At 39.7% G+C, this 26,359-nt stretch overlaps 1 protein-coding gene across 2 annotated transcripts in view; it reads right to left on the reverse strand.

Annotated features, from left to right (window-relative positions):
- Positions 1-26,359, reverse strand: part of atp8a1 (ATPase phospholipid transporting 8A1) — a 96,863-nt gene that overhangs the window by 39,962 nt on the left and 30,542 nt on the right. Inside the window, exons 7-22 of one of the 2 annotated variants that reach the window (XM_070912739.1) lie at positions 26,252-26,325; positions 24,721-24,790; positions 24,464-24,591; positions 23,449-23,560; positions 22,962-23,127; positions 19,799-19,914; positions 18,364-18,441; positions 18,161-18,249; positions 14,197-14,241; positions 11,497-11,569; positions 6,953-7,058; positions 5,270-5,352; positions 4,032-4,081; positions 3,595-3,664; positions 2,571-2,655; positions 1,149-1,288 (exon numbers count right to left, since the gene is read on the reverse strand). In XM_070912739.1, the coding sequence (XP_070768840.1) occupies positions 1,149-1,288; positions 2,571-2,655; positions 3,595-3,664; positions 4,032-4,081; positions 5,270-5,352; positions 6,953-7,058; positions 11,497-11,569; positions 14,197-14,241; positions 18,161-18,249; positions 18,364-18,441; positions 19,799-19,914; positions 22,962-23,127; positions 23,449-23,560; positions 24,464-24,591; positions 24,721-24,790; positions 26,252-26,325 (1,485 nt within the window). Of the gene's footprint in view, positions 1-1,148; positions 1,289-2,570; positions 2,656-3,594; positions 3,665-4,031; positions 4,082-5,269; positions 5,353-6,952; positions 7,059-11,496; positions 11,570-14,196; positions 14,242-18,160; positions 18,250-18,363; positions 18,442-19,798; positions 19,927-22,961; positions 23,128-23,448; positions 23,561-24,463; positions 24,592-24,720; positions 24,791-26,251; positions 26,326-26,359 lie in introns of both variants that reach the window. The other variant, XM_070912740.1, reaches the window with a different exon arrangement.

Consider the following 26,359-nt stretch of genomic DNA (forward strand, 5'->3'; position numbering starts at 1 on the left):
TGATGAGTCCTCATTTGCCTCTTTGATGTGGATTGTTCTATTGTTCCTGTGGTTGTTGTTAAAGGCACTCTTTGTGGATTATGATACAAGAACCATTTGGATCAGGATTTTAACCCCCGAGCTGGGGTGGGACCATAACACCAGCCACAAGCCAAAAGCTGGTAGATTCTGTCTGGTGTCAGTGGATTAACCATAATTTAGGGGACTGTATTTGGTACCACTCTACACCAATTAACTATTTTTGAAAGCACAGAACTGTAAAAGTAATGGGCATCACCAATAATCATTGAGAATAATAATCAAATGAATGATTAAATATCAAAGAAGTTATTTGTTTTTAAATGATTATTAACCATCAAGGCTTTGTCAAACATTTTCTTACACAACAAGTAATCACACTTGAGCCTTTTGTTTGATGATGTGAAGGAGCAAAGTCACACAGTGTTGGAATGTCTCCATCTTTTAAATTTCACTGCAACTCCATTGTGCCCCCATGTGGCGCTACTGTGCGCATTTCTAAGTATGGGTGGCCCCGAGGAGCAATGAACCCCAAACCCTGGCAGAATCAGTTCCACACTCTGCCCATTAAGCAATGCACATTACATTTTCCTCTCTGAAAGCTTTTATGTTTATTTCATGATTGATTGCCTTCATTTGTTTTGGGCAGCCAGCAGCAGCCATGAAGAACATGCCAAGTGGTTGATTTACGACTGTGGCTTCCTGTGTTTGACTAGCGCTTCCACATAGACCCACCTCACAGGAAACCGATTCTACCTGCTGGTGAAACCTTGAATCTCTCTCACACAAACACACAATTTAGATTTTTTTTTTTTACACTTCCAGGTGTGATTGTACTGCCCCCATTAGTTACACAGGAGGCCCTTGAGTTTATGCCCAGTCTGGTTTATCTGCAAACGCACAGACGCCTATAAAACATGATTGTATGAAACCTTGTTCATTAAGTAAATGCAGCATGTAACCAGGTAAAGAAAAATGAACTCTCACTTGCAAAGCTCACTGCATTCCACAATGAAATGTCTGATGGCAGGACTAGCAGGCAAAATGACTACTTCAGGGAACATAATGGGTAGTCGTGCCATCAGGGACCGATACCACACAAACACATGTCAGTTTTTCACTTAGCAAACCTTCTCTATCAGTTCATAGGTCTCCTCCAGTTTTAGGGCTCTATTCTGCAGGGAGGTGCAGGCTCTGTGGTGGATCTCCAGCCAGTGCTGATAGGACGACTCACTGACGTCTGCCACTGCAAAGCACAGAGTGCGCAGCCCTGGAAGAGGAAAACAGCATTACAACACCTGGGTCAAATGTCATGACCTCTTACCGTTTTCCATTTTGAAAACCTTGATTTGTTGACCATATTGAGCTCTCTGTTGGCGACCTCCTCACTGTACAGTTGAATGAATACTACTTCATGAGAAGCAATTACTTAAATCCTTAAATTATTTCTTCAGCTTTTCTCTACATTTCTGACCAGTGTCTACGTCCTGACCTTTTGAAAGAACTTGGTGGGTGGTTGTAAAAATCAACACAGCATGGATGGCAGCTAACTACCATGTGTTATACTGACGTATTATTTATAGTTCAGTGTGTACTGTACTATCTTGTGCATATTTATTATGTTGTATATATTCATTTTGATGTGATATGGCATTTTATATTATTTTAAGGATGCCTTATTAACGTCTGACCAGGGATAACAGATGGCAATTAGCCATCTACACATACTATGGCTAATGTGTAATTCTTTTGGGGGTTTTCTGCAGTTCAGTGAGCTTTTTCCCTGTCAAATAAACTACCAACTATCAGAGAAAAAGAAAACCATGGAGCGATGTAAATTCTTTCTCAAACAGCTCAACAGCTAACATAAGAACTTATCTGATACTATGCTAATGCAGAAAATCGCACCCATCTAGGCACTTACTGTATATATGCCTAGTAAAACCTCTGACACTGTTTGACGTAGATATAAATAATATGCACATAAGGTGTCTACACTGTATCAGTCATTGTGTTTGTAGTTCATGTGAACATAAATCAGTTGGAAGTCCAAATATTTGAATTTAATTAAGATGGATAGATTCTCTGTTCAATGCAAATAACTTTTTATTAATAGCTAATTCTTCTTATCAGAAAGAGAAAGAAGTTATATTTTATTCAGGCCTCTCCAAATTACAGTGACTGAAGATCTTCACAATCTGTCCTGAATGCTATATTTAGCCTACATCAAATATTCCCAATGACATAATTTTGCTGCTGTCTCACAAGGGGGCAGTATGAACACAGAACAAAAAGGAGAGTCTCTGATGCAGTTTCTTTCAGCTCCACTGCCTTAGGTTAATACGACTTCAACATACTCATATTAAGATTTACTGTTCGTCAAACAATGATATATGAAGATAATGTCTAAGCAAAAGAAAACTACTTCTTCTGCTGCAACTGATGATCAAGAGGTGATAATGGCCAGAAAGAAATGAGTGGAGCACATACATTTGAAGCATCCTGAATATGTTTTACTTTTGGCAGACAGGGGGCGATGTTTGTCCACTCACCCTCAGTCGCAAACTGTTCCAGGTGCTTCAATGTGATCTCTTTGTACCTAGAGCTGTCTGCCAGACGGTCATAGATCACGGTGTCCTGAAGGGAAACAAACACTCACTGGTTATTGACACCCAGAGAGGAAAGACAGAAACCTCCTGGACTTGGGCTACTGTGCAAATAGGAGTTCTCAGCTTAGATCCAGCCCTTTCTGTTGCACTCTGTTTCTACACCGATTTGCCCCAATTGTTTTTTGTGCTGAAATAATAATGTAATAATAATGACATTATTATTTGCTTAAAAGGCAATTACAGGGGAATTAATTAATACAAGTCTAATGTATCTGGATCCTGCAATGGATCAATTATTCTGTGAGTGATGTGTTTTAAAAACACAATCAAATAATTTAAGAGTTTAGCATCAAACTAAAATAAAACATAAGCACTAAACCTGATAATTACGTTGCGTGTATTTAACAAATGTCCTTGATGATCTTATCACAAAATAAATGTTGTGTCAAATAAAACAAAACATAAGAACTAAACCTGCTAAGTGAAAATTAGGAAAATTATACATTTATTTGGTTATTACATACACAATAAGACCAAGTAAATAAAAAAACCAATCTGATTGATAACCCTCATTGTGTAAAATTGTTAATAACCTTATACTTTGAACTATGCATGTGGCCATCCCTTCAAACTACTCAATTTTATTAGATGCTCACAGCCGAATATAGAGTGATATGTTTCCCAATCATTAAAATTCTTGATACTTATGCAGCTGTGGACTGGGGCTAGTCTGGTAGCTGCTAGTAGCCGAGTGCCTTCCTGTGAAACATAATGTTTGTATAACCTTTATTTTGCAGAGATACCCATGTGTGAAATGTGGTGATCTTGCTTTATGCTGTTGCTCACTGAAAAGATTTCCTGACAAGAGCGAGAGGCAATAAGGGGAGGAGAGCGTTCCACACTTGTGTGTGTGGCAATGATGGTGATGGGCTGTCATGCGTTGCCATGGAGAGAGACAGACACTCACAGCTCCTTTGCAGTACAGGCGGATCTTCCCAGATGGGGTGCGCATGATGACTGACATCCTTTTCCTCGTGCTGTGAGAGAAAATGGCAACAGGGAGAAGAAGAAGGAGGAATTAGGAGAGAAAGCAAGTGAGAGACATCACATTATAAGGTGTTACAGGCACACAAATTATCAAGTGCTGTTCGAGCAAGCATATGTCTGCTCAAATTAGAAATCAAGAGGTGGGTAAGAAGATATCACACCTAGGTCACACAATTAATTAGCACATATCATAAGGGCAAAAGAAAGATGATTAACTCTGATATCATATCAATATCACACAGCAAATACAATAATTAATGAACACCTGTAGCCTGTACAGACAACAAATGATAGTATACAGCAGTTATACACATAATAACTCATGAAAACAACAAAGCACTTATTAAAATAGTTCACCTTGTAAACTCCAGCACATGCAGAAGTTCATACTTCTCCTCTGTTTCCAGCTAAATCCAAAGAGACAGACAGGTTAACATACTCCAAAAGGACATAACTCGACCTGTCTTCTTCTGAGACAACTTATCTTAAGAAGCACAAGCCAACCCTGCCACCCTACTCAAATCAGACATAATTGCGCTTTAAATGTGTTTATCAGTTGCCTGCACTGAGATAATGGAGGGAGAATAACAAGGTAAAATTCAATTAACTTCCTTAATTGTAGAGACCGCTAGGTACAAGACATAGTGATTAAATCGATGCTGAGAGCTTTAGAAGGCCTAATAAAGGTTAAGAAATTGGACAAACATCTTGGAGACAAGATGTTCTCAGCAGAAGAAAAAAAATGGTTCTGGCCTTTTTGCCTCAGCCTCTTTGAGTGCAATCATCAGGTTAGCCAATTAAGGGAACAACAGGATGGGTGACCTGAGCTTTGGAGAGGACACACAGTGCATCAGCTCAGGATATAATCACAGCCAATGTGATGTTCATCATTTTCCATTACTGCGGCCCATGTGAATACAAAAGGCTGATTATGCATATTAGTTTTAGCTCAAGGTCTGTTTTGGAACATTTGAGCAAAATTGAATAAATTGTGAATTAATTACTCAAGTTACTGCCCAAGGATATTCTACTGATTGTAGAGACTCTACAACTTCATGAAAAAAATAATTGGGATGTTCAATGTGGTTAAAACAATAGTTCGACAATTGTGGGAAACACACTTATTTGTTTTCTTACGAAGAGTTAGATGAGAAGATTGATACCACTCTCATGTCTGTACAGTAAACATGTAGATGGAGCCAGCATTTGGTTACCTTGGCTTAGTATAAAGACTGGAAACAGGGGGAAACAGCTAGTTACTGTACAGACATGAGAGTGGCTTTGATTTTATCATTGAACTCTCGCAAATAAGTGTATTTTCCAAAATGTCTAACATTCCTTTAATGAATAACCATAAAAAACGGAGACATTCCACAGCTTATGAACTAGTAAAGAAATTACAATTTGTTTAATTAATTAATGACAGTCGTCAGTATCACACATCTATCAGAGTCTTATAGTTTTATATAGTCTTATAGTCTTTTATTCTTGTTTGAGGTCATACTAGACCATCATGATGCTCATATTTAAGATTTAGTGGATCCATCCATCAGTATGATAGCTTGTATGTCTTTCATTAAACTTTTCCAACTTACCATTTCCACAATGACGCTGTCTGGGGTTCTACCAGAAAACACAAAGCCAAGGTTTCGTGCTGCTCTCACCAGAGCTCCTTCATCTTGAAAGCAAATGGAAAACCAAAATGTTACAGATAAAACACACAAAAACCAAGTACAAGCACACAGACTGTCTCAAGATAACCTGCGACTTGAACCTGACATTTATGACAAGAACCATGTTCACATTTGGTACATAAAACTAGTTCATCTCGACACATTTTCACAATGAGAGCAGTGACTGAGAGCTGTGGACCAGGTAGCTGATGCTACAGCTTGCATGAGGATGCTGCAGGGCGAGAAAAAGCTCTCTGCTTGTTTTTTACAGTTCACTTAACCACCCTTCTCTTTGCAGCCAATCCCCGCTCCGCTTCAAACCCCAAAGCGCCATAAGACCATGATTGTTCTAAGCAATCAGGCAAAAAAAGTCATCTCTCTTATCAAGAGCAAAATGTAAGATGAAAAGCAGCCACATGGCTTTGTGCAGTTATTATATAACAATAATGTGTCAATATGTGTTAAATCAGCATTTCTTCACCACTGAGAGATGGAAAAGCATTGTTTGTATATTTAACTGAACATAGGCCTGTTTTACTTCTGTGCTTGCTAACATTACTGATGTAGTCAAAAGCATCAGGAAACATTAACTAGTGTCCGTCCACATACTGAAAGACCTGTCAATCAATTTGGCAATAATAGAAGCTAGCAAATTCTGTGTTTTTAATTCTTCCCATGAGAGATACATCTTTGTTTACATTTGGATCACAGATTTGTGCCTTTAAGCATAATGACATTTTCAGAGTTCGTTAGAATGGCCCTTTACTTTCAGTTTCTCACATTTTCAGAAATTTACATAGTGCTGCTAGGGGCAACCACTGTGTCTAAGTGGTGAAGCCAATGTGCAAATGTTTTAAGCTGCAGCCATTCTTGTAAAATACAAAAGAAGACATTTTTGAGTCTCAGTGGTTAACTTCACCTCCTCTATTGGCAATGATTTTGTAGAATTAAAAAGAATCACGTCTAAGGGCATGTTTTCTTGATTGGCAGGTGTCTCATCACTGCTGTGAATGTGATAGACTGCGGGATCAAAGTGAGGCTCAAAGAATCAGAGGTGACATACACCATGCATTCTGTAAACAGGATATTTTATTTTCTAATACAATTCCTGGCTCTCTCCAGCACTGATGATTATATAAATGTCTTTATGAAGTACTGCTGGAGGCTGGAGTGATGTGTTCCATTTGCTTAGACACAGAGGTCATTGGATGGAAAATTTAATATCTCAACAAAAACATTTTGATGGAAAGGACCTGGAACAAGGTCCAGCCAGTGTTACCCTGAGTTGCAGCACCAGCAATCTAAGACTTGCAATTTCTGGATCTGCAATCTCGGTTCAACTTGCGCCACCTACCAGCAAGAAAAGTAACAGCTGCAGCAGTTTGAATTGCAGATAAATGTGCTGCTAGTTCTGATAATAAACACCCCGCTGAATCAAGAAGGACGATTTGTTTGCTTAGGTTTTTTGTTTGGGCTCTAAACAAAGTCAACATTTCCAAATTATAATGTGTGCACATACATAACATACTGGGATAATACCAGGGCAGTATACTGTTTATCCAGAAGCTGTATTCCCCTAGCTGTGTTGTTGAAGGTGTGATCTACCTGGAGATGCAGCCTGGTAGATGATTTTTCCATCCGTGCGCTCAGGGACTGCAGTGTGACAGATGGCCATCATGGTCATGAACTCCAGGATGACAGCAGCTGTGGGCTACAGGAAGTGGAAAGGGCACTTTGACTTTTAATGTTCTTTAATAAAACATGTCACAACAAAACTGAAACAAAACAACTAGCAAGACCTTGACGATACTGAAGAGAGAGCATTGACAGAGTGCACTGTTTGACAGACTCTGATCAACCTGCACGACTCAACAACAACTCGACAACTTCTTTTCTTAAATGTACATGCTGTAGATTTGGGTGAAAGGTAGTTATAGCATTTGTTTAAACCTTTTCATAGCACCAGATGCATGAGGTTTGCTACATTAGGATGATTTAGTTGAACCCATCTAGTACAGCAGGTAGGTTACAAATCAAACGTTAAGAATTGGTTGGAAATATTGTTAAGCTAAATACTGTTGGTTGCTTTACAAACTACCATCTCCACTTAGTGTTGCAGAGAACCGAACCACAAATGCTATCTGGTCTATGACCATTACACAAGCCATGTCATCATTAGTGTTCCCTACTGATAACCTTTTAGAAAATATGAACTATTAATTGTGCACCACAAATCAATATTTTATATTAGCAGAAAAGAGAGGGAACAGCAAAACAGATTGAGAAAACTGAATATTTCACTGTTAAGTTTTCCTAGGCACAACTGTTTTGGAAATAACATTTAAATAAAACCGTTTAGGCCTAGAATCACTTATCAATTTGTTGATAAGTAACTCCAACTGGAAATCTGGACACATTTTCTCCTAAACTAGAAATCTGTCTAAATAGCCATTAACTCAGCATACTGTTGTTCAAGGCCACCTTCAGGTTTGTCACTTTATCAAACACACGTGCCTCCAGTATTCACCAGTCAGGTTCGGCCAGACTAATGACTGCTGGTATCAAGCCAGTATGATCCCACTGAACTCGCCAGCAGCTGACAGACGTTTACTCATGCATATGTGTGTAATATAAACTTGCTTCAGTTAATAAAAAAAGGCCTAACCTATATACTGAGGGTATTTTACATTAATGAGGGGAAACGTATGACTAACTAGCCAGGGGGGCAGACTTGGACAGGCATCTGCTGAGGCTCCTGTCTGAGGCTGCAGGACCACCAGCTTCTAGTCAGTGAGGCAGAGATATCGGCTACCTCCAGGGCTTCACCGGGCCTGAATCATACAGCAACTAGTAATCTGGCTGCTGATCGTTGTTATGAAGGAGATCAATAGCAGAACAAGCTCAAACATTACTAGTTCACCACCATTACGAGCCACCAATGCTGTCAAAGATGAAAACCTATTGTAACACAGAATCTACAGCACATGTAACAAATATGTGTGCCATGCTATGCACTGTTGACTGCTTATTACTCAAAAACATCTGCTCTTCTCAAAGGAAAAGCTGTGTACACACACACACACACACACACACACACACACACACACACACACACACACACACACACACACACACACACACACAGTATTATCAAATTTGCTTTTTCTGTTGGCCATGGCGACTCTGATGAGAGATCTCTAACAGGGAACAAAGGAGTAAATGAATGGGGGGGGGGGCAATCAAAGGGCCTGTTGTAAATGAAAGTACACAGAGTCTATTACAGTCCAGGTGGCTGTGAGAGGGCCCTCTGCCTCCTAGCAGCATGCTAATCTGGTCTGGGTTGACAGGTATCCTCTGAAGGACATGCCACTGTGTGTGTGTGTGTGTGGGTGTGTGTGTTTGTGTGCACTCTTATATTTCTTATATCTTTGTGAGTCGAGTTGACTTCGGCCGGTCCTCAGCTCTTCAAGGGGCTGTTTGAGGGTTTAAACTTGGTTTTAGGGTTAAGGTTAGAATTCAGTTTTGGTTAAATCTACAGTAAGGGATGGCGTTAGGCATATAGTTAAACATTTTGGGAGTCGGAGTTAACGGTGACGACAAGACTCCAGGAAGCCTCCTGTGCTGAGCCAGGAAATAGTCCAGCCCATAACACCCCAAAACCACAACTGTTTACACTTTAAATTAAACAAACAAGATATTACTGATTAATTAGTGTGCTTTAGGCAGATTTTTTTTTTTACCCCTTGACAAAACCAGGCTATTTATGCTAAGCTAAGCTAACCATCTCCTGGCTCCAGCTTCATATTAAACAGACAGATATGAGAGTGGTATTGATCGTCTCATACAACTCTCAGCAAGAAAACAAGTAAACTTATTTACAAAAACGTTGAACAATTAAGGAATACATTATGTCAATGGTCCTCACAAGCATAGAAGGGTGGTAGTAACCTAGGCAGAGAGTGCATGCCACAATTAGATGTGACAGCTAATACTGTGCTGACAGCTATCAACCCCACTGACTCCTGGGTAATCTGTGTCATGGAAACAGTGACGGACACTCATCACTTCAGACGTGGCCAGTGTGGAAAAAGTTGAAGGGTCAAGAGAAAATGAAGCAGAGCGCCTGGACGAGCAAGCGAGCAAACAAACACCCACGAAGGCTTCTGAAACTCTGCGGGCGGAGAACATGTCCAGTGACTCAAGAGAACATGAAAAGCGCCAGAGGGGATGTTTATTTTTGTCAGCACTGTTAATTCCCCTCTCCTCTAGTCTGCCACCCCCCTCAATACTGTATCAACACTACTCCTACAAATAGCCTGCAGCAATGCAAAAGTGTTATTAATGATAAGGATTAGTAATGTTTAAATAAGAAGCATCCTGATGGCCATAAGGACAAAGTGTTTGAACTGTGAGAACATAAGGTGTTAAATGAGATGTATCGTGTCATTTATCATCTATGTGTCACACAAGTGAGACGGAAGCATTGATGGTTTATCGATAGTGCTGATGTCTTGAAGGTTGGAGATAACCATAACAAGCTTAATGTTTGTAACGCTTGTAGATTTATTATATTTGGAACATATTTACTTTTGTGCTCAAAGTTAGATGACAAGATCCATACCACTCTCATGTCAGGGGGAAACAGCTAGCCTGGCACACCTACCAGCACATCTGCTTAATCATGCTGAAACTATTTCTTGGCCGGGTGCAGTTACTTACAGTTACAACCAGCGGAGACTGAAAGAAGTCATTCTGCCAGACCAAGAAATGGTCTGGAAATGATCCTTCATAAAACCACAACATATCGTTTCTACATTTCAGTTTTGTACAGATGAATCAAACGAGACATAACGAGTCAATAAGTGAGCTTTAGAGGTGCTGTAAGGTGGATTGTGTTACCTTTGGACAGAGTCAGGCTAGCTGTTTCCCACTGTTTCCAATCTTTATGTGACGCTAAGCAGCCGCTGGCGCTAGCTTCATATTTACTGTACAAAGATGAGTAGTATCGATCTTATCATCTAACTTTTAGCAAGAAAGCGAATAAGTGTATTTCCCAAAATGTCTAAATATTCCTTTAATGGCAATGCCATGAGAGCTAAACTGGATTAAAAGTCCAAACTTTCAAAATAGATGACAGGATCGAGACCGGAGTCTTCCCATGTAATGGCAAAAAAAACATTAGGAGAAAAACAATGACTCACAAAAGTGCTAAAATATTAAGACATCCAACATCAACAAAGCATTATTACAACTACAAGACAATAGATTAATCATAAGAAGAATCATTACCAGAGACTTGGAGAGACTGTGGTTTCTAAACAGCGGTTGGTTATGCACTATAATTAGCAGTGGGCGCAGGGCTATCAATATGAAAGTAAAGCAGATCCTCGACAAACTCAATGTGTGGAGAGATTCTGCTGTCATAACAAAGCAAACACCACAGTGGGATTACTACTTTCCCTGGGCGGTGCTACTGTACATAATTAGATGTGACATTCTGCCTCCCCCACGCTGTTCTGCAGCTCAGTGACTCAAACAGCCGATCAATCACAGTTTTCCCCCATTTCATTACCACAGGTGGCCCTTACTGCTCTCTCTAGAGCTAGAGCCAGTGACAGAACCCAAATGCATGTCTGAGTCCATATTTTGAGACAAAGGCACAATTGCTAAATATTTGATTTTCCTATGTAATTTCTAGGCAGTCTTCATATTCATACATTCACACTAATGTTATCACTGTACAGCAGTACAGTTCCTCACAGTGGATAAGCAAATAAGCATGTCTTCATCCTGTCAGAATAAGCTAATTAGGTTGTTTGCCTGCCTGTGTTTACAATATCCGATGAAGAAACAGTAATCCACCATTCAGCAGATTTTAATAAAACTGATATTAAAGAGAATTAAGTCAATTTTGTCTGTCAAAACATGATCCAGACAAAATGACCATAAAACATCCCTTTTCACCATTTTTAACACACATCATAAAAGCCCAACATCAAGACAAGTCCACCACATCACTAAAGTCCACTTCAAATGGCAAGAAGACATTATATAACCACACACCAATTAGATTCAAAATCCTCCTTAATTTTGTCCTAAACAGCAGCCGTCACGGCAGGTGGGTGGCAGGGAACCCTGACATTACTTACGTGATTACTTTGGAGGTTTTCCAGTAAGCTTGGGTCATTAAATCCCGCCTCGTCTGATGAGTGTGTGCTGTGGCTGGAAAGAAGAGACGGAGAAGTCAAAACAACGGAACACACTGGAATACTGGATAACACTAACGTTTAGCACTGACAGCCAACTAGAACATGTTGTCATAACGGTAGACCAATAAAAAACAAATAATTAATTTGCATCATGATCAGAGCATATTCTCACAACAACAATGCTTCTGACAACAACAAGAAGTTTACATAAAAGTACAACTTTCTACTAGCTTTCTACTACTACAGTTTACCAAATACAATAATAAGCATGACAAACGTGTTTCTGAAACTGGCACCACAGAACAGATCTCAAACTGGTATTGACACATCCAGCGCTGTGTGCCAACAGTATTGACATTTGTTGAGAAAAGTATAACCGCAATGCGGACAGAATGTAAATGCAAGTCCCCTGAGCTTAAGCAATGTGATGTACATTGTGACTGTTTGGGATTCTGTCCATGCTGGCAGAAGCTGATCATCCTTTGAGAAAGCAAAGTCCTGAAATTAGACATTATCATTTCACAATGCACAAAGAATCCACGTTCATTCTTTTATTCATTTTCCCCTTCAAAGATCATATTCACTTCAGTCATTTCAGTAATAATAAATGGTGTTCCCCTTCGCTTTAAAAATTAAACAATCCAAGAGGAACTGCTTACAGAGACACAGCAGGCAGTCTGAATTTCTGGCAACTAAAACAGACCATATTACTCATTCACTAATCAAAGCCAAGCCTAATAAATTACTAGTAATACAATTAGTGTCTCATACTTGTACCAGAAATGCTTTTTGTTATTGGCAAGATGCAAAATAATTCATTATCTTGCAGTCCATTAGGAATATAGCAAAAGAAAACAATTGTACAATCTTTCATCAACAACAGAAAGCCATGCTGAAGTGGAAAAACAATATTTGGATAGCATAGAAGATCTTTTCATTGATATAAAGAAAGGATATTTTTATCTCTCTAACAGTGGCACTGGGCAGTGATTTTGTATGTAGCTACCAGCTGCTCGCTGGCTGTCCCGCGGGGATCGTTTCATGATTCTGTGATAAATAGAGTCCTATAGATCAGGTAGACAGCAGCTTTGTACGTGGCACTGGGCCTTGATAGAAATGTTACAGAGGCTGCCATTAGCAACCATAAGTCTTTCTAACCCCACAGGATACACCGTTAAGATCCCTAAGAGCCAAACAGCCAGCCGGCCAGTAATACTCCCATCTACTGCACGGCTGGAATCGATATTGTGTTTCACCTACGTGGATGCACTGGAGGTTAGGGGAATTTATCACTTGCAAGCTTTATTAAAATATATCAGTGAGAAACAGGGAAACAAAGTCTGCATTTAGAAGCGCTCCAAGCACATACTGTAAACACATGTAAGAGCAATTACAAATTCTGCCACAAAAACTGAAAATGCTGCAGTATTTTTGACAGAAAATCCATGGAGTCATTGTTACTGTTTCTAACCCTTGTACAGGGAAGGAAGCCCTAAGCTTTTCTCTACTGCAGCAGTAGCGTAGTTCGCCACGTCGATTGTCTTGATGAAATTTGGTGATGAGGCACGGGGCTGGGCGTGGAGGACGGTCAGTTATTGATTATCTGCCAGCACACAGAGGTCCTGTCACTATGGGAACAAGGGTGCTGGCTGTTCACAGTCAATAGCTGGGGACTTGTTCCAGATCAAACCTGTGACACACCATGCTTCCCTGTGTCTGACAGTTAGGAGGGGGAAATAATACATTTATAACAGACTGTGTCAAGATTTTACAGTGTTTGACCCTGGACTGAGATAAGCTTTGATTTAAATTAACCTCCATTTAAAAGAGAACCATCGGAGACTGGAGGTACTAGTTTTGGTTCTTTGTTTTATGATCACCGAGGGACAAAACACACATTACTTTTCCCTTGTTCTTGCATCTCTTACCTATCTTATGTATAAATAAAGCCTCTAACTCAGTTGTTTCAGTGGAAAAAAAAGAGCCAAAAAGAGACATGCTTTCGTGGAAGCTGGCAACTTCCTTTAAAGCAGCAAGGTTCAACATTTTGGCATAATAGGCATTAACAAACAAGCCCCAATCCCCCATGCAAAACGGATGAGACACACCCATGCTGTTACTGCAGATCTCAACACTGTAGCAGATGGATCTCAGAAGTAGGACTGTGTGAGTGTGTGTGTTGTGTGAGAGAGAGACAGAGACAGAGAGAGAACAAGTGGGAGTGAGGCTACCATCTCCAAAGTTGGTTTGATATTAACTGGGGAAAAGGAGAATGTGCTGCACAGCTTCAGCCTTGACACAACACACAGTGAATGCTAGAGGGCTTGGTCTATCAAACCTGCTGAATATACAAGTGCCTGTTAGGAAGCCACAACGCGTAGCTACTTAGAATTCAATAATAATTCTAATACAACACTGGCAGCATTATACTACTCCACAGATATACACAGTGAATCAAGAGCCACAGTCACAACACGTCCCAAGTGTACTGAATGCACAAAGATAAAACAACAACAAACATACAGTACATTGAGGTATTGTGTTCAAAGTCACGATTTCCACAAGGCAAGGCAGCACTAATACATCACAGAAGCGCAGCGCGAAATAAAAACGACCACCATTTCACACCAGTCATCTTACCAGTCGTCCTCCGCAAAACTACCCTCCTCAGCCTCAGGGACGTGACTGTTGGAAAAAAAATTATCTTGTTGACAAAGTCTGTTGTTAACATGTTCTGTGAATGTACAGATGCCAGGATTGGGTTAAAGATGGGTTTGTTTATGAGTTGGCAGGTGTTAAAGTATGATAGGTCAGGAGCCAGGAAGGACTGCAGCTGAGGTGTTGGGGTTAGGTTGACAGCAGTGATTATAGCAGGCGCTCAAATCATTTATACTTGATACCACTCTCATGCCTGTATGCTGAACATGAAGATACCACCAGCAGTCAGTTAGCATAGCTTAGCACAAAGAGTGGAAAGAGGGGGAAACAACCTGGCTGGCTGTGTCCAAATGTGACTAAATATATCTTCCAGCACCTCTACAGCTAACTAATTAAGATGCAAAAACCTGTGTAAAAGTATAAAAACCTTGGCAAAAGTTGCCAAAAAACAGTCCAGCACACAACCACAACTTTTTGTTTTTATATGTTTTTGTACGTATTAAGCAAACAAGATAAAACGTCTCTAATAGCACACTTTAGTGGTGCTGGAAGGCTATAGTTGCTCAAACTGAGCCACTCCGTCATGTTTTCTTCACTAGTAACAAGGTACAAGTTGATAATCATTATTAGTATTTGTTCATCGCTTTTCTGCTATTGTTCCTTACAATTGTATAATGCACTGGCATTCATTCTTGAGTTCACGTTCCTTTTCTTACAAATGGTAGATGGTATATTAGCTGTAATTCTTTACTAGCATAAAGAAATATACTGTGCGCACTCAATTTAGTTGTGTTGTGTATGTTTTATCGTCCTTTCACGCATCAATATCAACTAATTCTTAATGGTGAGATTAGATTCATTAGAAAGTTACTGGTTAGAATGACATTTATGACTAAAATAATAGCAAGTATATTTATATTAGTACCTGCTGTAGTAAAACCTTAAATGTAACTTGTAAAACTCAAATCAATGAGCAGTATTTGTTTTAATGTGACTGGATGTCTCAGCAGATGGATTGTAAGGCGGACAAGAAAATAATGCACACAAAATGTTTGGACCATTTTGTACTTATAAAACATGCTAAACGTAAAAGTAATCAAATATAACTGGGGTTACAATACATTAAAGATATTACTGAGGTCGATTTACCAAAATGTTTTAGGAGAAATTTCAAGGAATTAGATGAGAGGGGGGAAAAAAATTCAAACCAAGAAAGCCAGAAGCAAACTCTGGGGAATATATGAATGTTTGGGAATAATTTTATCATAGTGAGATGTCTTCTTCTCTCGTTCCTCATCAGGCAGGAACTTTGCTACTACAGCTGTGATGTGTATGTGAGTATTCGGTGTATATTTTCATGGCCACCAATGAATGTAGCAATGAAAACAACTATGTTTGAAACTAAATGTGGTCAGAGAGCACACTGCTCTAAAACGAGGCACCAAATTATTTTGACATCTCTGCTCTGGCAGACTAACTGCAGTGCAGGGTTTTGTTAACTGCAAGGAGTGGAGCCGACCAGACGATGTGCTCCACTGAACATTACGGCTCTCCATTTGATCCGAACTCAGTTTGATTCATACTGTGAGCCTGTTCACTCTTGTACCTCCAGTAAAGCAACATAGCAGTTATCTGCATTAACAACAAACCAATCCGTCTGCACATGTGCTAATGTACAGCATTAGACAATGTACCAACTGTATCCAATGTACATATCTACTGGGTTACACTTTACAATGACACATCGCCTACACAAATTTGGTTTATTAAAAAAAGGAACTCAAAACATAATTTTCTGAGTTTTGTCACTTGAGTTCATCTAAAGGAATATGCTTTCACTCTTCTCCAAATTAATAACACTCATGAGGATTCTGGGAGCTTCTCTAACCTAAACAGTATCTCTCCTTGAGATTTGGACTCCAATCCAGTGGAATTAATTAATGTCTACACCCTTGGGGTTGGCTTTATTAATTACAGCAGCACTTAATTTGTGGTGAGGAACACACGCAGGCGGCAGTGTCAGGGGGGCTTTGTGTGTGTGCTGGCACCAAATTACAAGTCACGCTACAGACTAAGCGCTATGCACATGCATCTTCATTCATCTGTATTAAAATATGAAATGTTTTATCTTTGTTTTTAGTCAAATTATCTCTATTTTCGCACAAAAGTATACTACTTCTTCCTGATGTAGGGACACATACTAAATCTGTCCTTAATAAATAAGTGTTGAAAAAACATTCAAGTATGTTAATTCCTAAGTAGAGACTAAAGTTTAATTAAACAATATCTGCCTCACAACTACTTTTATTCATATTTCACGATTCACGTTAGGCACTGTTTATAACAAAGTGCAAACAGATGCTTCACTGGGTAGATACAACAATAATGAATTCATCATGAGTTTAAATCATTAAATATATGTCATTCATACTGCTTATATACTGCAAAAACCTAAACCTAGTTTAGAAATTGTAAAGAAGCAGCATTGTTGTTGGCTAGCATGATAAATGAGAGTACAGATTATTTATTTGGAACAGTACAGTTTCAATAATTTTGGCCTCTACAATACTGATTGGTATTAATGTGTTATGTGTAAAGAACTCAGTAAAAACTGATAACACTCAACACTCTGGATCTGGAAAGACTACAGTTTAAAAAACACAATCAACACATACCTGCAAACACGTTAATGCTACATTACTGTTACAGTTAACATTGTTATTGTCTGGTGGATCATAAATACAAAACAATGACCAGTACTACAAACAGTTCTTCAATCTAAAACTCCAAACTCTTATTTTGGGAACCCAAAAGAAGAAGAAGAGTAGGCCGAATGATAGCATCATCAAAAAAGCCTCACCTCATTAGAACCTGTCTTTTTTTTCTCTCCTGCTATGAAACACTCATCCATATTTATCAGTTGCATAAGAGGGAGTCCTCGTTTCAGAGAATCAAAGGAAAACATCTCTACTTGGAATGAAGAAGAGAGAGACTGCTGCCTAATTTTCAGTCTTTGCAGGGAGGAGTATGTGTCCCCGATGACCAGCAGGCTTGACCCAATTAAATAACCGTTGCCCAAAACATCTAAATACCAAGAATGACAGCGCTGCCTTTAATCAGCAGCAAGTATCACATCATCAACATGTATATTGTCACAACTTCAAGTCCCTTCATATTCTTGACCCGGGATCGACAATGAGGAGTTGTCCGTGTCCTCACTGTGTTAGAAATCGTAGCATAATGAGAGCTTTGGCAAAGAGAACTCCAGATAAAATACTTTCTTTTGTCCTTCAGCCTGCACTTCATCAATCACGCTTTTAATTGAATCCTAATGGGATTAATCATGTACTGTCACGCCTGCACTTGCTTTGGTTCTGTAAAGATACTGTGCTCTCCCACTTGTTTTGCATCCACTGAGGCTAATTATCTATGCGCTAAAATGAAGTGAGAGTATATTCAAGGGAAAAAAGCATTAAGTGCTGATTTAATGAAATGTGAAAATGTAATAGAATGTGCTTTTATGTCAGAGGAGTTGAGGGAAAAAGTAATTCGTGTGGACTGTGAATTTAGACTGAATCCCTATGTTTACAAGCCGATATTGTGCATTACAAATATTCTTGTTTCTAACTTCAAGACATTGTCAAGCTCTGGACAGAGAGCCAGGTTTCACACCAACACCTCCAACATGACAAACGATAGACGAAATCCTGCAAAGGACAGAGTAAAGTGCCTTTGCTTGCAAATGTCTGTCCGCCTTTTATTTATAGTTTATGTTGAGAGGAGCACTGATGCAGCTGCTAATGAGAAGGCGAGGGAGGAGAGAGAAACGCCAGATGTACTATGATGCACACTCGGCATTTAATGATGGTGATGGGGGAGGCAACGGTAAAGGATGCGAAAGGGGTAAGCAGGGAAAATAAAAAAGGTGGAGGAACACAGAGCGTACCCATAGGCCACACCGGCGATGGTGCACTTCTTGAACTGCATCACGTTGCAGGTCAGTGTCCCCGTCTTGTCAGAGAAAATGTATTTCACCTGTATGGGTAGAGAAAGACAGACTCACACATGGGTATACATTTTATTCTAAAGGAGAGACAGATATTTCAAGTAAGAGTTAGAATGATATAACGTGTTATTTGAACTGTTTACCTGGCCTAATTCTTCATTCAGATTGGAGGTGCGAGCCATGGCAGGTGTGTTTGTGGGCTCATAGAGCATATCAGTGTCCTAAAACAAATTACAATCTATTAACTGTGCAACTTCACAAAAGAAACAAAAGTTTTGTTAACAATACAAGTTTTCATCAAATTAAGCTTCACATAAATATAAATAAAACTTCACTCAGGCTCTTCTCAGTCCCCTCAGTCTCTTTTTCCTCAAGAAAATACTAAACCAACTGGGGCAGCAGGAAGAGAAGCCAACTGAGAACTGCCCTAAATGTTGCTAAAAATTCCTTGCTAGGATTTTCATTTAAAATTTAATGAATAAAGGGGCTCAGAATAACTTCAGGCAAAAGAAACGGTACGATTCCTCAGCTGAGATATTTGGTAGAGTTGACCTAGTTGCTAAGGATATAAGAACACAATATTCTAGGTGCTCACTGAAATCTTTCATGTCAGTCGGGTTTCAGATGTGTTTCGGCTTTGCAGTGTTCTTTACAGATTTCAATACATGCTGTGTTTTCTTAAAAATGTTCTGTGCATGATGCTAACCATGTAATTTGTACACCATTTAACATTTCATTTCAATAGTCCAATGTTGATGTCTCATTGTAAAAACCTGCAATAATCGATTTTTTGGCCACTTGGGGGCAGTGAAACATGCTGTAAACACAACATATAAAAAGGTCAAATACAAACAGTGGCTTCTTTACACACCAAGCAGACACAGAGCAACATTAGCATTAATTTAGAGTCTTGTTTGAATGGACCTGACAAATTTAACTTCAATATTATATTCACTCTCTTTTTAGCTCTGTTTTTGTTCCTACGAGCTCCTGCGGGAACTATCTGGCTCTTGCTGCTAAATGCTCCACTATAAATTCAAGTTAGCTGCTAACTTTATCTGACTTCCATTCGGTGTTGGGTAAAGAGGGGTTTTAGAGCTTTTTTTGCTGAAAAAAAAAAAAACAGCTGCCTAATGCCTCTGGAAACGATGTTGATGAGAGCTATGGGAGTAAATCAAAACAGTAAAGGGATGTAAAACAATAAGAAAAGATGCTAAAACGCTCTGTAGAGCTGACAGGAACTGCAGAGTCGGGTGATAGTAGTAGTAGTAGTAGTATAGTGCACCATGTTGAAACAGTCAACGCACACTCGCTTTGTTTATGTAGAGATTAACTGTATTGCAAACATTTTCTGTTGCTGAGCAAATTATGTGCTCACCCCCTGCAATAACATAACACGACACATGTCCTCTGCGGCAGGTACATCTTCTTTTGTAATGCGTGTAAACATAGAGGTAAAATACACATACATTTAAAAGTTATTTTCGTCTTTAAAGTCACACCTGTCGAGGAAATAATGAACCTATCTCAAATTTAAAGTTTAGTTCAGATGCATCACAGACTGTAGCTTCAACTCACCCAGTTGATGAAAAAGGCTTGGATGAACTTGATAACCTCCAGTGTGACCAGGAGACTGATGGGGATCAGGTTGTTGAACAGGATGATGAAGGTGAGGAAGTTGAGGCCAAAGTTAGCTGCCCCGCCATCTAACAGGGGATGAATTTTGGACAAAGGGAAGTGATACACAGAAGACTCATCAGTGCAGGTTCATAAATATCAGTTAGTTAAATGAAAATGCCCAAAGCTACTTCCAGCCAATGATCATCAACATTATCCCAATGCAGAGAATGTTTTGGGTTAACGTCGTGCATTAGCTGGAATTAACCATTTCTTCCACCCAACCTCATCCTCTTACGACTCAACCGATTAACAGTCCAATTTAACGTCCCAAAGATTCAAAGTAGCGAACAGGGACTGAAGTATCTCAAATGTCATTAGTGTCACAGCAGCAGCCTTGGCATCCAGCATGATCCAGGCAATGAATTCCACAAAGCACTATGCAGAATGATGCTGGTCCCCCCCAAAGCCCCAAACAATTGGCAATGATCAACATGTAACCCCACTGACACCAAACATGAAAACAGGAGGGATGTGATTTACCTTTCCACAGCTTGCAGGAGGTGCAAATGTTACCTTCCTCAACCCAAGCCTTGATCTTAGCATTGCGGTTGAGAGGGACAGCCCTTCCCCATGACAGAACAATTGCAAAACAAAAAACTGGATGGCACAAAGAAAGTGGCAGAATGGAAGCTACTGCTACTGGTACAACAACACATATAGGAGGGAATACTTTTTCAGAAGTGGGGAGGAAGACAAACGTATCGGATGCTCTCAAGACAAAGGAGGGAGAATTCAGTCCATAGCACATTCTCAACCAACAAGGAGTGGAAAAGAGGGGGTGGATTATGCCAGCGAAAAAAGTTTGGGTGTTAATGATGATCACTACATCACCTCATTTCTAGTAGCCAGCTTGTTATGTGATGTTATGATGTTACGGAAGATTTCTGCTATCAGATGAGAGAGTGATACTGTGTTGGATCAGTAGAGTCATTAAAAAAAAATCAAAATCAAAACATAGCAAACCAGGACATGCACAAGTCGCACAAGTGCAAAAGTACACCTGATGTCTTCTCTTAAAAATATGTCACTGTAATGTCATATAGCAATATGAATATAAGATGTTCTAACCATGTTTAATCAAGCAAGTGACATATTTCTAATAATTAATTCACAGCAAGTTGTTGCAGGAGTTGGCCTGTAATACCAAGTGACATTTTCTTTCATTTGGTGTCTGACAAGACAACACCTCCTCGACATTGTGCTAAAAGCAGAAGTGGGACAAAAAAAAACTTCACCATGCCGTCAAGACATCAGCAGAGATAGTCAGCAAAAATTCAATGATATGGTGATAAACGCACAACTACCTACAAAAACTGAGTGAGCTGTAGCAGGTGGCATGAATGCATAACTCACAACCGTTCGTTTTTGCTCTCAGTCTGCATAAAGTGAAGTTGTCACAGTGTATAGGCTTAATGCCTGCGATGATCTGTGTCAGCACTCTGCAACGGGTCAAAGTCAAATTAATTACTCACCGGTCATGCATAATCACAGGCTTCTGTGACATACAATATGAGCGTGTGTGACCCGTGGTGGGCAAACGTTGACTCTTCTGTTCCTGTCTGCATTTAACTTCCAAATGTTGGTAAGTGAGTGAAATTACAATAATTTAGGAAAATATAGTGATGTAAGTAAATGGGATGTTTAAGATTTGACAATCTCCACACCTCTCTCTTTTGTCACAGGTTGGATAATATGCACTGGACAGAGTCTCAACAACTCCTTATGGAAGTACAATCAGTCTCAAGATGGACACCTGCTATATGACTTACACTCCCCTCATCAGTGTGATATAGGGTCTTTTAGATGTGGGTTTTAATGCCACTGAGGACAAAATTGAAACCCTTACAAAACCAATAGAAGCCAATGCATCATCTTATAAAAAGGGACAGTGTAAGTCGTAGTGCAAGCTTAAATTGACCAGGGCACAACCTCTCCTACACAGGCCTACCGGGGTACAGAGTAATGGCCAGAGTGTCACGATAATCACTTTGCACACCAGGTTCAGAGCTTCATCACAACAGACCAACTGTCACAGAAACTGAGCAGCCCATATTGTTTGTGTTGTGTTAATGTCTGTATTGGTAGCTTAAAATAGAGCCATTTTCTATAATGGCTTGAGAATACATGTAAAAACTAAACAGGTTTTCACCTCTCCCCCTCCCTCCCTCCCCTCTCTGTCTGTCTCTGAAAAATCCACACAAGAAAAGAAGGCGGCGGAGGCATTTAGAAAATGTCAGCTCTTGCCCCTCGGGTTGCACCACATGTTGTGTTCGAGCAATAAACACGTATAAGCCTCCTGCTAAGAAAAGCTTCCTGAGTACAACATCATCTCCCTGGCAGTCAAATAAATGCTGCTATTCATTTCTCATAAAGAATTGGGGGGAAAAAATAAGATGAGGGTCTGAAGCTTGGAAACTGCAAAGCGTTTAACGTGGCACGAAAAAAATGGAGGAAAAGTGAGACACTGTTTGCATCAGGCACTGAAAATAACTAGACGAAGGTATAAGAGAGCTGGAGGGGAAAAACCTATTGTTGGATCCCTGGTATGTGCTTGTCCATGGCATGGGCCCATACAAAGTAGGGCAACCATATAGGGGACGAGGGTAGGGGGCTTCATTTGCTTAGCAAAGGCAGAGCTTCAGTAAGGGGTTAGTAAGGGAAGGTCATTCACGGATGGCCAAGGCTTTTAAATGGTTGTTACCTGGAGCTGTTAAAAAAACGACAACAAAGAAAACAACAAAATCAAACAGAACATTAGAAAGGAACAAAAAAGTACAGCAGCGCAGTGATATTCAACCATTTCTTTTTCACTCAAACTCAGTCACAACACATTTATGCATGTCACAGCTGTCTTTTCTCAGTTAACAGGGAATTCACTTATTCCCACATTGCCACATATTTCACTTGTAATGCGAAACATAGTTTAACTGAGGCAACATAAAAACGACACAACACATACCAGCATTTAGGAACTTAAAATGACAAAGAAATAAGCTGATATGGACAAGTGAGACAAAATATGTGGAATAAGAGGAGCAGCGTGGGCTGTTGGGACTCTTACAGTTGAGATCCATGTACCAGGCATCATTGCCGTACTGGTACTTCCAGATGGTTTGGCCAATAGAGCAGACCAGAGAGATGGCCAGCAGGCAGCCAAACAGCACAAGGATCTGAAAGTTGGTGATCCGCTCCACATTGGACAGCTTCAGAGGAGGCCGAGTGGAATTCTGGGTAACACAGGACAAGACAGTTGTCAAAAAGGTCAATGGTGATGTTCCCTTTCTGTGCTTCAAAAACAACAGCAACATAAAACATGTTCAGGGTAACTTAACCAAGTTGCTTAGGAGCATGAAATGTCTGAAGATATAAATCTAATATTAAAACATAATAATGTTTTGTGACATACATAAGGTCACATGAAGTCTGACATGATTTAAGTACTGTATGCTATTTGTTGCTTAAACAGATTTAGTTGTAAAATACCAAAATGAAAACACAAAAATAATAAACAAATAATACCCTCCAAATACTTTGCAAATATACTTTACCTGCATGAGCTTCGTGTCATGTCCAGTGTAGACCACCACACCATGCACCCACTGAGTGTTCCTCAGCTGGGCTCCTCTCAGTAAGATCTGGTCTGGACCCAGTGGTACTGTACTGTAGTAAGACACATCACTTGAGTACATTCTTCATACTTTCCCTACAGAATAATAATAAGGCTAACAAGGTCTTTTACAAGATGATCAATTTTTTGTTAAAAGTCTTCCAATATCACCCTAAATCAATGAGTGTTGACCTTACATACAATCACTGATTTAACATAAACCTTTCTGATTCCTTCCTCCATTGATAACTGTGCCAGTACTACCAATAACCAATAACACAACACTAAGTAATCTATCGTGACAAGTCACACATTCTTTAAACAACAACACACACTAGGTAATTAGTATTTTGTGATGCTGTAAATGATATTTATAAACAGAGCCAGTAGTAAAATTGGCAACTTTTTCTAATCAGTTGCAAAGTTGAACTATAATATATACATGCACTTCGTACAGTAGAAATTACAGTTTGGGTCTTACACAAGTTGTAACTATGGTGATTAAACTAACAAGCATCCAAGCATTTACGATCTGATGTCTTAAGTTGAATGCTGGTAAAAGTGAATAATGGAGAAAAGTCTTTACTTGTGAAAAGATTTCTATCAATATGAAAATACTGCCCATCAAACTATAAACCCACCAAAAGCCAAGTATAGCCCCTGGTAACAATGCTTAGTCAGGAGAGCTTTATTGTCCCAAACTCCTGGAATCAAGCCATGATATCATAAAAGCAGGCACACAGAAGATAATGCATTTTCCTTACAATGGCAAAGCCTCCAAACAAATGTGTAATTTAATATCACTGAAGCAGGTGCTTTTATTTAATCAGAATAATGATTAAATAATCCCTAAAACCTCATAATGCACTGACACTGGCTCTGCTCCTGGCTAGTGGGCTATTGAGTTGGTAAGGAGGGGCAGAGAGCCAGGCATGGAGTGCTGAAACTGAGCCCACCTGTGGCCATCCAGGCGGATGTTCCCAACAAACTCATACAGATGGCGGTTAGGGCTCTCACACTCCATCCGCCCAGAGAGACGCATCAGGCTGTCGATGTCCTTTATGTCTGCAGTCACTTGGAGACCCTGTTGATGTAGTTACAGCAGCATTACAGCCATGTTTTTATTTTTCAGCAATTTGTGTTGCAAACTTACAGGAGATTCCTCTTGTCACTGTATGAACTTGTATAAAGAAAGAATAAAAAAGACAATCACCTGTCTGATTTTAAGGTTTGTCTCTCCATCCAAGTTAGATGTTTCAATGTAGCACATTCCCTGTGGTTCACTGTTGTGGAATGAGAGGATACAGACACTTGGAGAGGTATTATAATATAACAACAGTAAACAACTATTTAATCATATATTTCTAAATATCCAACCTTAGCTGTTCATTATTTTATATGATTATAATTTCAAATAATATTGTATACCAATAAGCAAAATGGTTCTTTTTATTTCCCAATAATAATTGATCACTTTCAATGTAAATCTCTAATCCGTCTCAATTATTTATAAACTACATCTAATTTTTAAAAAAGGGTCTACAACAGAACAATTATATGAGACTAAATCACTGCAAACAAAGATGCTGGGTGCCAGCCTAAAGGCCACTCAGGAATATAAAACCGAGTCAAAGTTTTACTGAGTGGCAGTTACCCATTTAATGTACGGTAAATATCCTTAAGAACATCTTTGTTTGCTGCTACACCCGAGTTTAACTGTCTAAGAAAAGCTAAAATACACTTAAAAGGGACAGAGAGTGGAGAGAGAGAAAACACCAGAAAAGGGTGATTTGAGCAAGGAGGCATGCCGAGCACAACAAACAGAGCAGACAAATGAGCGTCTGACAGACTCTGGGCACAGGGACAGAGAGTTAGAGCATGCCGGTGCTTAAGGTGAGCTGGGTCACTGGTTAGCTACTCTTTTAATAGAGTGATTTATTCATACCGAAGACTAGTTCAAACACACACAGGGTGGAAGGGAAAATCAAAAGCCCAACCACAATCAATGAGAGGTTTGGAATCGGCTGCTATTAGCCATCAAATGAAAGCTCTGTTTCATGGAAATGAGCAGAAGTCTGCTGCGATGGCCAGGAAGTGAATTCTAAAACTAGGTTCTGTTCATAAAACAGCAAAATACTGCTTTAATACTGAACTACACTTGGGTCCTGCTCAAACGGCAGGAACATGTTGTGGAAAGTTAGCAAAACTGTAATTCCAAGATGCTTTTCAACTTAGCATCTTGGGATGTGACTGCATGCAAATTGTCACACCAAATGAAATTGCTGCAGTCAGGATGCCATACAAGCCATGCAAGGGCAAGAACATGGAAAATGTATTCACACCCAAAAAGAGAAGGAGCATGTGCTCCTGTGCTGCAATACTATGTCTCCATTCACTCTGAGCGATGCTACAAGTTTCAGCCAAACACTGAAAAGGGTTTACTGTATATGTTGTACACAGTGTAAAACAAAATACAACATAATAAAATGACTGTATGCATTGACAATAATATGGTTGCCAAACCACAATGTAGAGGGAGAGTAGAAAAAGGGAAAGGAACATGGTGTTTATTGACTGTGGCACTCCAATAAGTGGTTGTTGCCAGAATAATCACAGGCCTCTTCCTTCCTCACGTGTATAAATTAAAACACTTTTCATTTGTGTCCGAAGTGAGAGAAGAGCTAAAATGTCTCGTCTCAGTTTACACACACAGCCCTTATCTCTCCCACCGCTGGTTTCCTGACCTGGACGACAGTATGACGAGGTCGGCCGGAAGGTGGTCCCCATTTGCAGCTCTGACTACTTCCCCAACAGCCACCTGAAATTGCCAACCACACACCAGCAGGGGGCGA

The sequence above is a fragment of the Enoplosus armatus genome, chromosome 10 (assembly GCF_043641665.1).
Source record: "Enoplosus armatus isolate fEnoArm2 chromosome 10, fEnoArm2.hap1, whole genome shotgun sequence".
Classification (NCBI taxonomy): Eukaryota; Metazoa; Chordata; class Actinopteri; order Centrarchiformes; family Enoplosidae; genus Enoplosus; species Enoplosus armatus.